The sequence below is a fragment of the Danio aesculapii genome, chromosome 6 (assembly GCF_903798145.1).
Source record: "Danio aesculapii chromosome 6, fDanAes4.1, whole genome shotgun sequence".
NCBI classification, from domain to species: Eukaryota; Metazoa; Chordata; class Actinopteri; order Cypriniformes; family Danionidae; genus Danio; species Danio aesculapii.
In genome coordinates, this window is record NC_079440.1 from 55350733 (window position 1) to 55364598 (window position 13866).

The 13866-nt window shown below is 36.2% G+C and overlaps 1 protein-coding gene across 1 annotated transcript in view; it reads right to left on the reverse strand.

The window, feature by feature from the left end:
• Positions 1 to 730: 730 nt before the first annotated feature.
• The window catches only part of rbpjl (recombination signal binding protein for immunoglobulin kappa J region-like), a 30432-nt gene continuing 17296 nt past the window's right edge, over positions 731 to 13866 (reverse strand). The window contains exons 7-10 of the mRNA XM_056459168.1: positions 12799 to 12939; positions 9792 to 9947; positions 7999 to 8102; positions 731 to 1787 (exon numbers count right to left, since the gene is read on the reverse strand). Coding sequence (XP_056315143.1) covers positions 1514 to 1787; positions 7999 to 8102; positions 9792 to 9947; positions 12799 to 12939 — 675 coding nt within the window. The 3' untranslated portion in view covers positions 731 to 1513. The remainder of the gene's footprint in view (positions 1788 to 7998; positions 8103 to 9791; positions 9948 to 12798; positions 12940 to 13866) is intronic.

The window sequence follows — 13866 nt, forward strand, 5'->3', positions numbered from 1 at the left end:
TTCCTCCTGTGTGTAAGTGTTAACAACAGGTTAGAATGTGAGCCAGGAATGGCCCTAATCTGACATGAGTATTTGCCCTGGTGTGTGTATGTGTGCGTATGTGTGTGTGTACAGGTTTAGCTTCACTTGTGAGGTCTCAATTGTCCTCATTTATAAAGTGACTATGAAAACACCCACTATTGAAGACGTTTTACTGGTCCTCATGGATGAAAAATGAGTAATTAGCCAGAGCATGGTTTTTATCTGTATCTGATGATGTGCTCTTGTTTGTGTTGGAGGTTTTGGTTCAGGGGTGTAGAGTGTGTTTGGCCACAGACAGAATCATAAACCTCATATAAAAACAATGGAAGCCTGTGAAATGTCCGTACTAATAAAGGAAAGGTGTATCTGTGTGTGTGTGTGTGTGTGTGTGTGTGTATGTGTGTGTATGCATATGTGTGTGCCTGTTTGTGTGCAATTGTGTACATGCATACGTGTTTGTGTGTGTGTGTCTGTTTGTGTATATGTGCGTTTGAGTGTGTGTCTATGCGTGTGTGTGTCTGTGTGTCTAAGTTTATATATATATAAGTGTGTGTGTATCTGTGTTTGTGTGTGTCTGCAATTGAGTGTGTGTCTATGCATGTGTGCGTGACTGTCCCTATGTAATGTCCTCACTAAAATAGGAAACAAACCTGTGTGTGTGTGAGTCTGTTGTGTGCGCATGAGGTGTGTGTGCCATATGTGTTGTGTGCGTGTGCATGTATCTGTGTTTGTCCACATTTGCGTGTGTGTCTATGCGTGTGTGTGTTTGATGCAATGTCCTCACCAATATAGGAAACAAACCTGTTTGTGTTTGTGTATGTGTGTGTGTGCATGTGTGTTTTTGTGTCTGTGTTTGTTATTTGTGTTTGTGTATGTGTCCATGTCTGTCTCTCTCTCTCTCTCTCTCTCTCTGTGTGTGTGTGTGTGTTTTTGCATGAGTGTTTGTGTCTGTGTGTTTGTGTATGTGTCCATGACTGTGTCTTTGTGTGTTTGTGCACATATGAATGTGTGTGTGTGCGTGCATGTGTGTTTTTGTGTCTGTGTTTGTGTATTTATGTTTGTGTATGTGTCCATGTCTGTGTGTGTGTGTGTGTGTGCGTGCGCATGAGTGTGCGTGCATGTGTGTTTTTGTGTCTGTATTTGTGTATTTATGTTTGTGTATGTGTCCATGTCTGTGTGTGTGTATGTGTGTGCGTGTGCATGAGTGTGTGTGCATGTGTGTTTTTGTGTCTGTGTTTGTGTATTTATGTTTGTGTATGTGTCCATGTCTGTGTCTCTGTGTGTGATTGAGTGTGCGTGCATGTGTGTTTTTGTGTCTCTGTGTTTGTGTATCTGTGTTTGTGTATGTGTCCATGTCTGTGTCTCTCTCTGTGTGTGTATGTGTGTGCACATATGTATATGTGTGCGTGCATGTGTGTTTTTGTGTGTGTTTGTGTATGTGTCCATGTCTGTGTCTGTGTGTATGTGTCTGTGTCTGTGCATGTATGTGTGTTCAGCTCTGCATGAACAGGTGAAAGTTGGTGCGTGTGAACTCCTGGTGTATGGTGTCTATGAGAGCGTCTGAGTCTGCACTTCTCTCTGTGGAGCCGCTGGTCTGAGAGCTGGCGCTGTGCTCTGGGGTGTACGTGAAGGAGAACCAGCTCAAGTAGATCAGACCGTCCAATCGGATCAGAGATAAAGGCACTGTGATTGGCTGCCTCGTCCATCTCCATTCACCACTCAATATAGACACATCAGGAACCACACACAGCAGAGACCTGGAGGACCTGACAATGACATAGCATACATTCACTATCATCCCATGTGAAACAAAAATACTATAGTAACTTATAGTCAATACTATAGTGTTGTTTAAACCATACTCATCCATCCATCCATCCATCCATAAATCCATCCATTCATTCATTCTTGCACTATCTTCTGCTTCTCACCCAGGGCTGTTTATGCTAATGAGGGACAGATTGGGCTTTCCCCCTCTGTGTTTTTATCAAGTGTGATTATAAAAAATTCTAATAATTAATTTTGACCATTATAAGCAGGCTATATTCACACACTGTTGCCACACAACTGTGCTCAAACAACATATAAAAGTGACTTTTGCACAATAGTCCCCCTTTCAGTCACCACAGAATCTGTTAGCAGCTCGCATCGACTGTTGTATCATTGTAATTCACTGCAGTGCCTGAACTTTGACTCTACTCTGAATCTTATAAATGGTTTCCGCCTGTAACTTAAGAAGAGGGAAGTTACAGCTCACTAATTTGCAGTCATTTCAGCTGCAGATCAGCCGCTGACCTTCCTGACATTTGACACTTGACCACTGCTCTGAGAACATCCTTACAAGGACCTGAAAGAGAGCATCAGTTCACCCCAGCCTGCTGAGACAGGAATGTCGCACCAAGGCATCCCTGGAGCCTCGGCAAGGTGGACACAACAAACTAAAATTACTGCACAGGAAGATGTTTTGTATGAATAGTAGGCTGGTTTTCTGTCTATTTGCTGCATAATAATTAAAGCTGCTGTATGTAAGTTTTTGACTCTTCTAAAGTTTAAAAATACCATAGTATGTTTGCAGATATTTAGGACACATGCTAAGTGAACATTCTTTGTTTTATCTGAAAAGCAATGCTGAAGTCAGATATACTGCTTTGTTTTGGTTCTTTTAACTCGCTCAGTGCAAGTTTAGCCAATTATATTACAGCACCCCGGGTTGCCTTGGAGGAAAACAGCGTACTTCATTCATTCATTTATTCAGAAAGACTCTCAAAGCATGTGTCCGTGACCAAAATGCGACCTCCGGTGGACAGTAGCAGACTTCTAAATGATACGCAGATTCAGAGTTCCACATGAGGTTATACATTAGTTGAGCAGGTAACATTGTAATCTCATGTCCTAACAACACGCTACGTGACGAGATTTGCAGTGATGAGCAATTAGGCTGTTTGCACTAGTCGAAATATGACAGAAATTTAAATACAGCCATTGAGAAGCACAGAATAGTGCACTTACTTCACTCCAGCGAAATGGTAAGGTTTCTAATCTAATTACTACATATTAAAGAGCCCCTATTTTGCATTATAAAAGGTCATATTTTGGTTTAGGGGGTCTCCACAACATGCTGATATGCGTGCAAGGTCAAAATCACTTTCATTGTCTTATAATATGCGTTTATTTTTACCTAATTATCCCAGCGACTCCCATATGATTCGTTCAGCGATTCATTTGTTCCCAAACCCCTCCTTAGAGCGAAGCTGATCTGCGCTGATTGGTCTGCTGACCCAGTCTATTGCGACTGGTCGACTGCGTTCAGCATGGGACAGAGAGAAAAGCTCACCACGGCTATGAAATAGCAGCCAGAGAGTATTTGAGAGCCCAATGCCGGAATGCAATAAATCAATGCAGTTAAACCCCACGTAATAACAACGACACACATTTAGTATTAATCCACACAGTGGCAAACTATTTTGAAAATTGACCACGCCGCGTGTCTGAGGAACAGCTGATGGTGGCCATAGCAAAGACAAACAGCAGAGGATCACCAGTTCAGAAACACATTTAAATCGGTAAAAGAAGAAGCACGCGTCACATTTTTATCGTAGTTTTGGACGCGATATGTGAACAGCCCCATAAAGATTTAACCTGAGAGATACAGTACAAGCACTGATCTATAATAGATACGTGATTACAAGCCGTGCGGGCCATAACAACTTATAACACACAATTAAACGCATTTGCAAACTACACAAAACAAGGCAACAATTTTTATTACACCTACATGTTATGATCTGGAGGAAGAAGAAACTGGTCCATTTGTACTGTAACAGTTACTGACACAGTCCCTGTCAAAGTCTGACAAAGTCCAATACATAATAGTCTCTGCTGCTCCTTCAATAGGAAACGGCTGACGATTCCTGTGTTGCAGCGTAGGTTATTGTATCAAAAATCAGAAAAATGACAGGAACACACACAGCACTAGGTTGGCTATACTGTGGCGTTGTTGTGAAAATGGACTTTAACCCTTTATTTCACCGCAGCCGAATCTCCATCTGTCAGTGATCGTCATCTTCACGTCATGATCTATCCCGTGACCATTTTACCGGAACTGGATGTACATATTTGGTAATGTACCGTATCTACGTTGATGCGATCAAGCAAAAGATCCGAACCCAACTCGATTCTTTTATTCGACTCCGAGTCAAATATTTAGCTAAAGAATCAATAGTTTTAAACATGCAACACTTTTCGATTTAAACCTCAGCTGGATGTTTTCATTCACTTAGAGCTGTGTTACACACTGCATGGAAGCTCATATTTTAAAACCCATAATTGGGGCTCTTTAAAGCTCTTTAACAATAATAAATGTAGATGCTGAATCACTGATATGTGTTAGTTTTGAGTCTCAGTTCTTAAGTTCAATTTTAATCAGTTTATTTTATTTTGAAGATCTGAGGTGAACTATCTGCTGCTGCTTTCAGTAGTGTGGCAATAAATGTCATGTAAAATGGCATTCAAACTCACATTATTAGCATTTAACACTGAATAAAGCACACGAGGTGTACCTGAGGTGATCATTGTCAATTTATCCTGCTGTTCACCTGTACGAAATAGAAGCAGTCTAATATATCAATTTGAGGTGTTTGTTAGAACAAAAACTCCTTTTAATACAGGAAACATTCCTTCTATCACGTGCCGTTGCTTTTATACAGAAACACGATTTAAATCAGCCTTTAAGCTCGATCGGCAAACTCGCTCCTGTTGATCCTCAATATGGCAACCTGCGCTTGCGTTTGTTTTGATCCAGGCATGCAATACCTAGTTCAACCACTGGGTGTCAAACTTACATACTGCACCTTTAACTGTGATTTATAAAAGATAGTTCAGGACTAGATAAGCAGAATTCAGAAAGAATGTATACTGTAATTTATGCATGGATGTCACTGCTGGAAAAAGATCACTTTTTCATGTTTTACTTCTCTTATTTCTGATTAGTAGAAATATAACATCCAAAATGTTTGTATTTTATGGACATCTATATATTTATTTTACAAAGCTCGTCTTTAAAGGGGACCTATTATGCAAAAATCAATTTTATAAGAGGTTTAAACACAGTTGTGTGGCAAAAGTCTGTGAATATAGCCAGCCTTTAATGGTAAAAATTTATTAAATCTATTATTTATAATTACACTTGATGAAAACAGTCTGCAGAAACACTTTGATCGAAATTCCCCCTCTGTACGTGTCATCAGAGGGGACAGCTTTGCCCATTAGTGACAATCTCTTCCTAGTTAGCACAGACAGCCCTGAGTGAGAAGCAGCCGTCCGCCATTAGAGTTTTCACCTGCTGAAGAGAATCTCAGCAACATTATACAGACATTATACATCTTTTAGGATCTCATTTGAATTTAAAGCGACAGTGACCAAAATGGCACAATTTGACTCAAAGCCTAAAAGGGGCAGTTTCAAAGAGTTATAAAACATTATTTGTGTGATATTTTGAGCTGAAACTTCACATACACACTCCATTGACATAAGAAACTTATTTTATGTCTTTTCAAAAGAGGCATAATAGGTCTCCTTTAAATGCTGTCAATATCTATTAGAAAACCTGACTTGCTTGCTGTAGGTTATTTACAATATATTGTATATATTGTATTTTGAAGGTGATTTTCAGTTACCTGTTTTTATCCAATGTTTTAATTGCACAAAATGTGGAGAAAATTATTTTAACAGCATTTAATACATATTTAAAATATCCTAAAATGTTTAACGTATGCAAAGAGAAAGGAATACTTTATTCAGATTTATACAAATCAGGAAATAAATTGAATATGTACACTTCAGAAAGCTTGTAATAAAGAGCAACTATCTTAATATTCTGTGATTAATTAACTGTGCATTGATGTCAATTATTAGTATTAAATCTTTTTTTCTTCAATAAACTCCATTATTTATTGAATGAATTATCAATTGTTTATTAAACACTGTTGTCTTTTATCACTTTGTTGTCGCAGCCTAAAGTGACGTGCTTAAAGGAATAGTTCACACAAAAATGAAAATTATTTGAGTTTCTTTCCTCTGTTGAACACAAAAGGCTGGCTGGAAGGGCATCCACTCCGTAAAACACATGCCAGAATAGTTGGCTCATTAAACCATTGTTGGTTCATTCCGCTGTGGCAACCCCTACTGAATAAGGAACTAAGCCAAAAGAAAATTAATAAACGAATGAATGAATGAATGAATGGTAGCTGGCACCCATTGACTTCCATAGATTTTTTTTTCTCTATGGTGGTCAATGGGTCCCAGCAGCCATCATTCTTCAAAATATCTTCTTTTGTGTTCAACGGAAAAAACTAAAAAATAAAATAAATAAGCTAAAGAAGAAAATAAAGGTTTAAAACCACACGAGGGAGAATAAATTGAGTTAATTTTCATTTTTGTGTGAACTATCCCTTTAAACCAATGCTCTAAAGCTCAATTCCCAGAGGGCCGTAGCTCTGCAAAGTTTACCTCCAACCACCTCCAACTCACACCTGCTTAATAGCCTCTAGCAGTCTTGAACACCTTGATTAGTTGCATCAGCTGTATTTGATTAGGGTTGGAGCAAAGCTGTGAACCATTATTCAATTATCCGCAGCTCACTTGACCATAAGACATTTTGATGTTGTGTTATCTCAAAATTTTACTCCCTCAGAGAGATCTTTTTAGCATGTTTAACTCTCCTATAGTTGTTCTTTGTGACTTGATAAATGATGAGTTCTGTGCTTTGCAACAGTACATTTCATTCTCTACTCATGTGCTAACCAGGACCTCCTGTGGTGTACAGGAAGAGGAAGTCATAAACTAAAGGGAGAAGCTTTGAAACCACACATTCACAAAGCATATCGTATTTAACTCAGATAGCCTTAGTACGTGTTTCTGTTTATATCAATAGGGTTTGAACAGCATTGATGTAACAAATTAAACTAGCTATGTTATCAACTAAACTGTGACGGAATTTTAGACAGTATAATGGTGTAGTAGTGGTAAATAAATAAACTAATTAGTACATGAGCTTGTTGGTGTTGTAGTATAACTACATTTAGTCTACCATGAAAATAAATTGTAAGTCGCATGTTTAAACTTGTCTATGAGGTGTCTAATTTAGTGAGAAATTCTAACGATTTAAAATGACATTAATATAATTAAACGCATATGATTTAATATGTTGTTTAAATTATTCTTGTTCTAAATATGCCTGACAAGATGTTTTGGTATTCAAACTATTGTTATACTAAATTATGCTTTAGTTTGTGTCTTTTATTTTGTAAATCATGGTGTAAAAAGTATTGTTACCAATATTTATAAAAATATTTATATATATTTTAACATCAATATAATATAAAATTTATAAGAATATATATTTACTCTTTGAGCCATATTATTTATAACTCAATTGTTTTCGAATCAGTTTGACATTTGGGCATTTTCAGATTTATTTTAGCTTTCCAAACTACAAGTTACCCATTATTTAAGCGTATCTCCCACAACCCTGCACAAAAAATAAGGGAATATAATTTATTCATTCATTCACTCATTTTCCTTCGGCTTAGTCTCTATTTCAGAGATTCCCACAGTGGAGTGAACCGGCAACTATTCTAGCATATTTTACACAGTGGATGCCCTTCCAGCCACACCCTAGTACTGGGAAACAACCATACATACTAACATTCACACCCACACACTACACTACACTACACTACATTTTAGTTTATTCAATTCACCTACTGTATAGTGCATGTGTTTGGACTGTGGGGGAAACCGAAGCACCCGGAGGAAACCCACACCAACATGTGGAGAACATGCAAACTCCACACAGAAATGCCAACTGACCCCACCAGGACCTGAACCAGCAACTTCTTGCTGTGAGGTGACAGTGCTAACCACTGAGCCACCATGCCGCCCCAGATATAATCAAGTTATTTATAAATAAATGCTAACCTGAACATGGTCTCAGCCTCCATGTTGCCGAACCAGACCCTTAAGTGTGGACTAAAGTTTTCTCCATGAAGCTCCAGCATGGCCACATGTCCACCTCCATTCAACTAAATAAAAAAGAAAACATGTTAAAATAGCTCATATATTTGAAGTCAGAATTATCAGCCCCCCTGAATTATTAGCCTCCTGTTTATTTTTTCCCCCAATTTCTGTTTAACGGAGAGAAGATTTCTAAACATAATAGTTTTAATAACTTATTTCTAATAACTGATTTATTTTATTTTTGCCATGATGACAGTAAATAATATTTGACTAGATATTTTTCAAGACACTTCTGTACAGCTTAAAGTGACATTTAAAGGTTTAACTAGGTTAATTTGGTTAATTAGGCAGGTTAGGGTAATTAGGAAAGTTACTGTATAATGATGGTTTGTTCTGTAGACTATCGAAAAAAATATAGCTTAAAGAGGCTAATAATTTTGACTTTAAAATGGCTTTAAAATAATCATTTATAGATGTGTCTCAAATGACATGCTGTGGGCTATCCGCAATACACTCAAACGTTTAGTGTATATGAATGAACGTTTGAAGTGCTTTGAGTTTAAGAAAAGTGCATTATAAATAAAATGTCTTATTATTATTATTATTATTATTATTATTATTATTATTATTATTATTATTATTATTATAAGACTTTTTATTTGATCACAGTTGAATTTTTTTAAATATAGACTTTTGTTTCAAATTTTTGTTTAAATCTTTCAATTCAAATAAGTGCATCTAAAGTGCTCCTTTTAGAAAAATATAATATTTACAATATATTTACTGTATTTTTATATTTTAAAGCACAGAGAATAATCACAAGACAGTACCAAGATAAACAGAAAAATTGACCAACAAGAATAAATAAATTAAAGACAAAATGCCAATAAATAAATAAAATACAAATACTTTAAACAAATAAAAAAATTAAATAAATAAAAAATCCAAAATCCTTTAAATAAAAAAATTATAAATAAATAAAATACAAAATACTTTAAATAAATAAATAAATAAATAAATAAATAAATAAATAAAATACAAAATACTTTATATAAATAAATAATAAATACAAAATTCTTTTAATAAATAAATGAATAATAAATAAATAAAATACAAAATACTTTAAATAAATGAATAATAAATAAATAAATAAAATACAAAATATTGTAAATAAATAAATATTAAACAAACAAACAAACAAACAAACAAACAAATAAATAAATAAATAAATAAATAAATAAATAAATAAATAAATTAATTAATTAATTAATTAATTAATAAATTTTAACCATACGTTAACCACAGTATCAAGTACAGACAAAGGGAGTTTAAATATAGTAGTCAACACTTTGAAGTTCATTTTTTGAGTGCACTTTTTGCTGCTTGTTCAAAACTACTTATTTAAAATGATCTGAAACAATACATATCTTTTTCTCTCAATTTTGGGGGTCAATCCACTTAAATTTGTTAACTTGATCAATTTGTGTAGGAACAACATGAATGAATTGTGTGGAACCCTACATTTTTTACAGTGTAAAAAGAAAAAAAAAAACAGCCATTGACTTCCATAGCCTTTTTGTTCCTACTCTGAATGGCTGCTTTTTTCCCCCAGTATTCATCAGGATATCTTGTTTTGTATTCAACAAAAGAAAGTAACTCATACACGTTTACAATCACTTGAGGTAGTAAATGGTGAGTAAATATTCATTTTTGGGTGAAGTATGCCTTTAAATCTTCAAGCATTGATTTCTGACCTCCAGTCCAGTGATCACAGGCACAGGGCTGATGGTTGCAGGATGACCGATGAGACTCTCACTGAAGCTGTATTCAACCACCTCTGTTCCAATAATCGTCCAGCAGGATCCATCATTCAATAACACTTTATTACTCTCTTTAGGACACGGAGAGGCCTGCAGGGTTGACACGAGGATGATTACATGTTGACAGAATTTTCATATCACTCACTCACTCTCTTTCCTTCAGCTTAATCCCTTATTTATCAGTGAGTACGTTTACATGGACACCAATAATCCGATTTTAATACGATTAAGACAATACTTTAAGTAAGAGTCTACCATGTAAAACAGAGATTTTTGATTAATCTGATTAAGGTCATAATCGAACTATACAGAAATCGGATTAAGACATGTGGAGCATACCGATTTTAGTCTCATTATTGAAGTCCAGCACAGATATGTAAACACCGCAATTAAATTATTATAGTCATGTATGACTTTTCGCCGCATTTTGCGACAGGATAGTCTATACCAGGGCTATTCAGCAATTTGTTCCAGCTCTCCTAATAGTGTGACCAAGACTTCAAAATTAAATTTAGTTCAGTCAAAAAACAGTCACTGTAGTTTTGAAATGACAGGCTGTAGTTTAAGGCTGTGCAGAGCATGAGTCACCTGACATTAAGCGAGTGGTGTGAGCAACCGAAAACATTTGGATGCTTAATCGTAAAGGCTTCTCAACGCCACGTTTCTGTTGCACGGAATGAAACTGCTGCAACTAAACAAAGTTATGCCACCCGTGCGGTTGTTTAAAGTTCCGAGCTTATACACCGAGGCTAATACGCACACATACAGGATTAACTCTAGCAGCAGGCCATTCACATATCGCATCTTTTCCGCGTGCAAGTTCGTTATTTTCAATGTAAGAATATATGCCAATATGCGTGCGCAAATGGAGCGATGCGCTCGCGCCTTCCAGATGCACCGAGTAAATAACATCTTACGCCGTAACAGTGTATGTATGTACAGTATGAACACAGATAATAACAACAGTTCATTTAAATACGTACCTAATATAAAGCTTAAATTTACATTACACGTGATAACCGTGAAACCATGATTATTCTTCAGACTGTTTAATCGCACAACCAAAATCTATAATAGCTGCATCCATAATTGTGATGCAGTTCAAAACAGCACATATGAATGTGTCTGAATGTAGAAGGAGCCTACTTAAGCAATGCAGCGCTTTTGTTGTGCTTTGAAATACAACATTCGAATAATTGTAAAAAAAAAGCCTATTGTTCAATGCGCTGATATTATGTAATACAATATATTAACATTTTAATGTAGAAAAATACAATGTGGGTGTCTTAAGGAGCAAAAATACAACATATTGGCTCTTATATTGCTGTTGTGTCATCACTCATATTGCAAGTCATCTCTCCGGCCCCTCATTTGGGATGATTTTCATGAACTGGCCCCCATGACAAACTAATTGAATTACCCTGGTCTTTACAAACGCGACTGTTTGACATTATTCTCTGCACCTACCGAGTCAGTGAAAGACCACAGACACCTGGATTGCGAAATGCACAGGTTTTTTCTCATTCGCTGTGCGCTATCAAACTCCATTAAAACAACACTCTTCCAGCAGCTCATACTTACATCTAATATCTTGTTTGTCACAGGGGCATGCATGAAATGTTCCAGAATGAAAATGAAAGTGCCAAACTGCAGTTAAAGTCGACACATTAAAAATGAAACAGCAAAAATTACATGAAAAACTGGAGAAAATGTGGATAGCGTGGTGACGCAATGATGTTAATCGAACTATGTGCTCTAACATGTAAACGGGTTCATGAAAGAAACATTCAAAAAGCAACTCATGTTAACACCTTTATCATATTAAATTCTTATTCTGATTAGGCAAATAATTAAATTACTGATGTCCATGTTAACGTAGCCAGTGTTTGGCACAGCGGAATGAACCACTAATTATTCTGGTATATATGTTTTGTAGTGAATGTTCTTTCAGAGCTGAGATTACATTAAAATAATGTCCACACATACATGGGTATCTTCACGAACAGAGTTTTTCCCTGTTTTTGTTTTTATAAAAATGACAAACGCACAGTGATGCGCGTTAAGTGCACGTCGAACCAACAGGGGGCGATAATGACACTTTTATGCTGGATTCACACCAAATGGGAAATTAAGTATTCGCATGAGTAAATTGCATATAAATTAATGCAAATGTGAGAACAGGTGGATTACCGCCCCGCGAGTGAACCACACGAAATATGCTATGCATTTACTGCAAATGTGCATAATGTTGCCTCATTTGCATCTTCCGCATTTGGTTTGGTGTGAACCCAGCCATGTTGGCCGATCAGAAAGGAGGCGAAATAAGGGGAAAACTCTATAGTGTTCACATGACCACACTGTACGCAGTTTTGGAAAATCTTCACCCTGGCTGGAGTTTTCAGAAAGCATCGGATTTTGTGTGGACAAACAGCAAAACCGCATAGAAAAAAGTGCAGTTTTGAAAACACCCGTGAACCCTCAGTGATGGGAAACACCCATACACTCTCTTATTCACACACACTTATACACAATGGTCAAACTCATTTATTCATTCATTTTCTTTTAGTCTCTTTATTAATCAGGGGTCGCCAAAGCGGAATGAACCGCCAACTTATCCAGCATATGTTTTACACAGTTGCAAAACAGCTTCCAGCTGCAACCCATCACTGGGAAACATCCATATACACTCATACACAACAGTCAATTTAGCTTACCCAATTCACTTATAGTGCATGTGTTTGGACTTGTGGGGGAAACTGGAGCACCCGGAGGAAACCCACGCCAACACGGGGAGAACACGCAAACTCTACACAGAAATGCCAACTGACCCAGCCGGGGCTCAAACCAGCGACCTTCTTGCTGTGAGGCGATTGTGCTACCCACTGAGCCACTGTGCTGGTCAAATTAGTTTATCCAATTCAAGTTGATATCTAAAAGTCACCTGGAACTGTATGATTTTTTCATTAGACAGGCACAGGTACATGTGGTCGCTGCCTCGGAACTGGAAAGCACATTTATGAAGCTGAGAAACGGGTTCATCCACGTCTAGACATGCATACTGCTTGTTCACTTTACGAATTACCTACAAGAAAAGAAGAGAGAAATCATAGCTGAATATTGTTTTGACACTTTAACATCCTCATTACAGAAAACATGAATTTAAAGTCGCAATATATTTTCTTCCCTAATATGACACATGACCTGTTTCCACATTGTATTAACATGCATTTTGCTGACTCACAGGTAGGCGAAGGAAACACATTCCTATACAATTGGGAATTTAATGTGTTTTTTATTTATTTATTTGTTGTTGTTGAATTTTGGCCATTTTCCTTACTTTTTTTTAATCACACTGAATGCTGTGGGTTTGTGTTTGAATCAGGAAACATTGGAAATTTCCTTCTTGGTAATGCTTTTTTAAATGATAACCTATATGTTATACCTTTATTTAACCTTTATTTTGCAGGTTGTGAATTGATTGGATTTTATGGTTGGGTTTTGCTATTGGTGGATCTCATTAGATTGGCAGGTTAATTCCACCCTCGCCATCAAATAATAAAATCCTGTTATTTTGGATACCACATGAATGTGTTTCTGCCTTAAATTTTTACATTAAATAAATTTAGTCGTTTCAGTTATTTTAACTTACATAAACTTAAATAAAGCTGGGATCTGATTAGCTTTTTAAAATAAGTTAACATAAAAAGCTTGTTTTCATGAAAAGTTTTTTACAATGCAGGACACATGAATTTCAAAAAAGAGTCTATTTTGTTTCTTAAATTATTACATTTCTCTATAGAAATAACAAACAAATAATAACTTGACTTCTAGTTGATCATTTGGTATCAGAAGTGGCTTATATGAAAGGCAAAGGCCTCTAGATTACGTTTATTTTACCAAAATAAGATATGATCATGACTTGATTTTTAATGATTTAATTAGGACAGTAAGGTCTGACTTTGATTAGACAAAAGTCTTGTCACTTAACAGAAATAATGTCCACTATAGA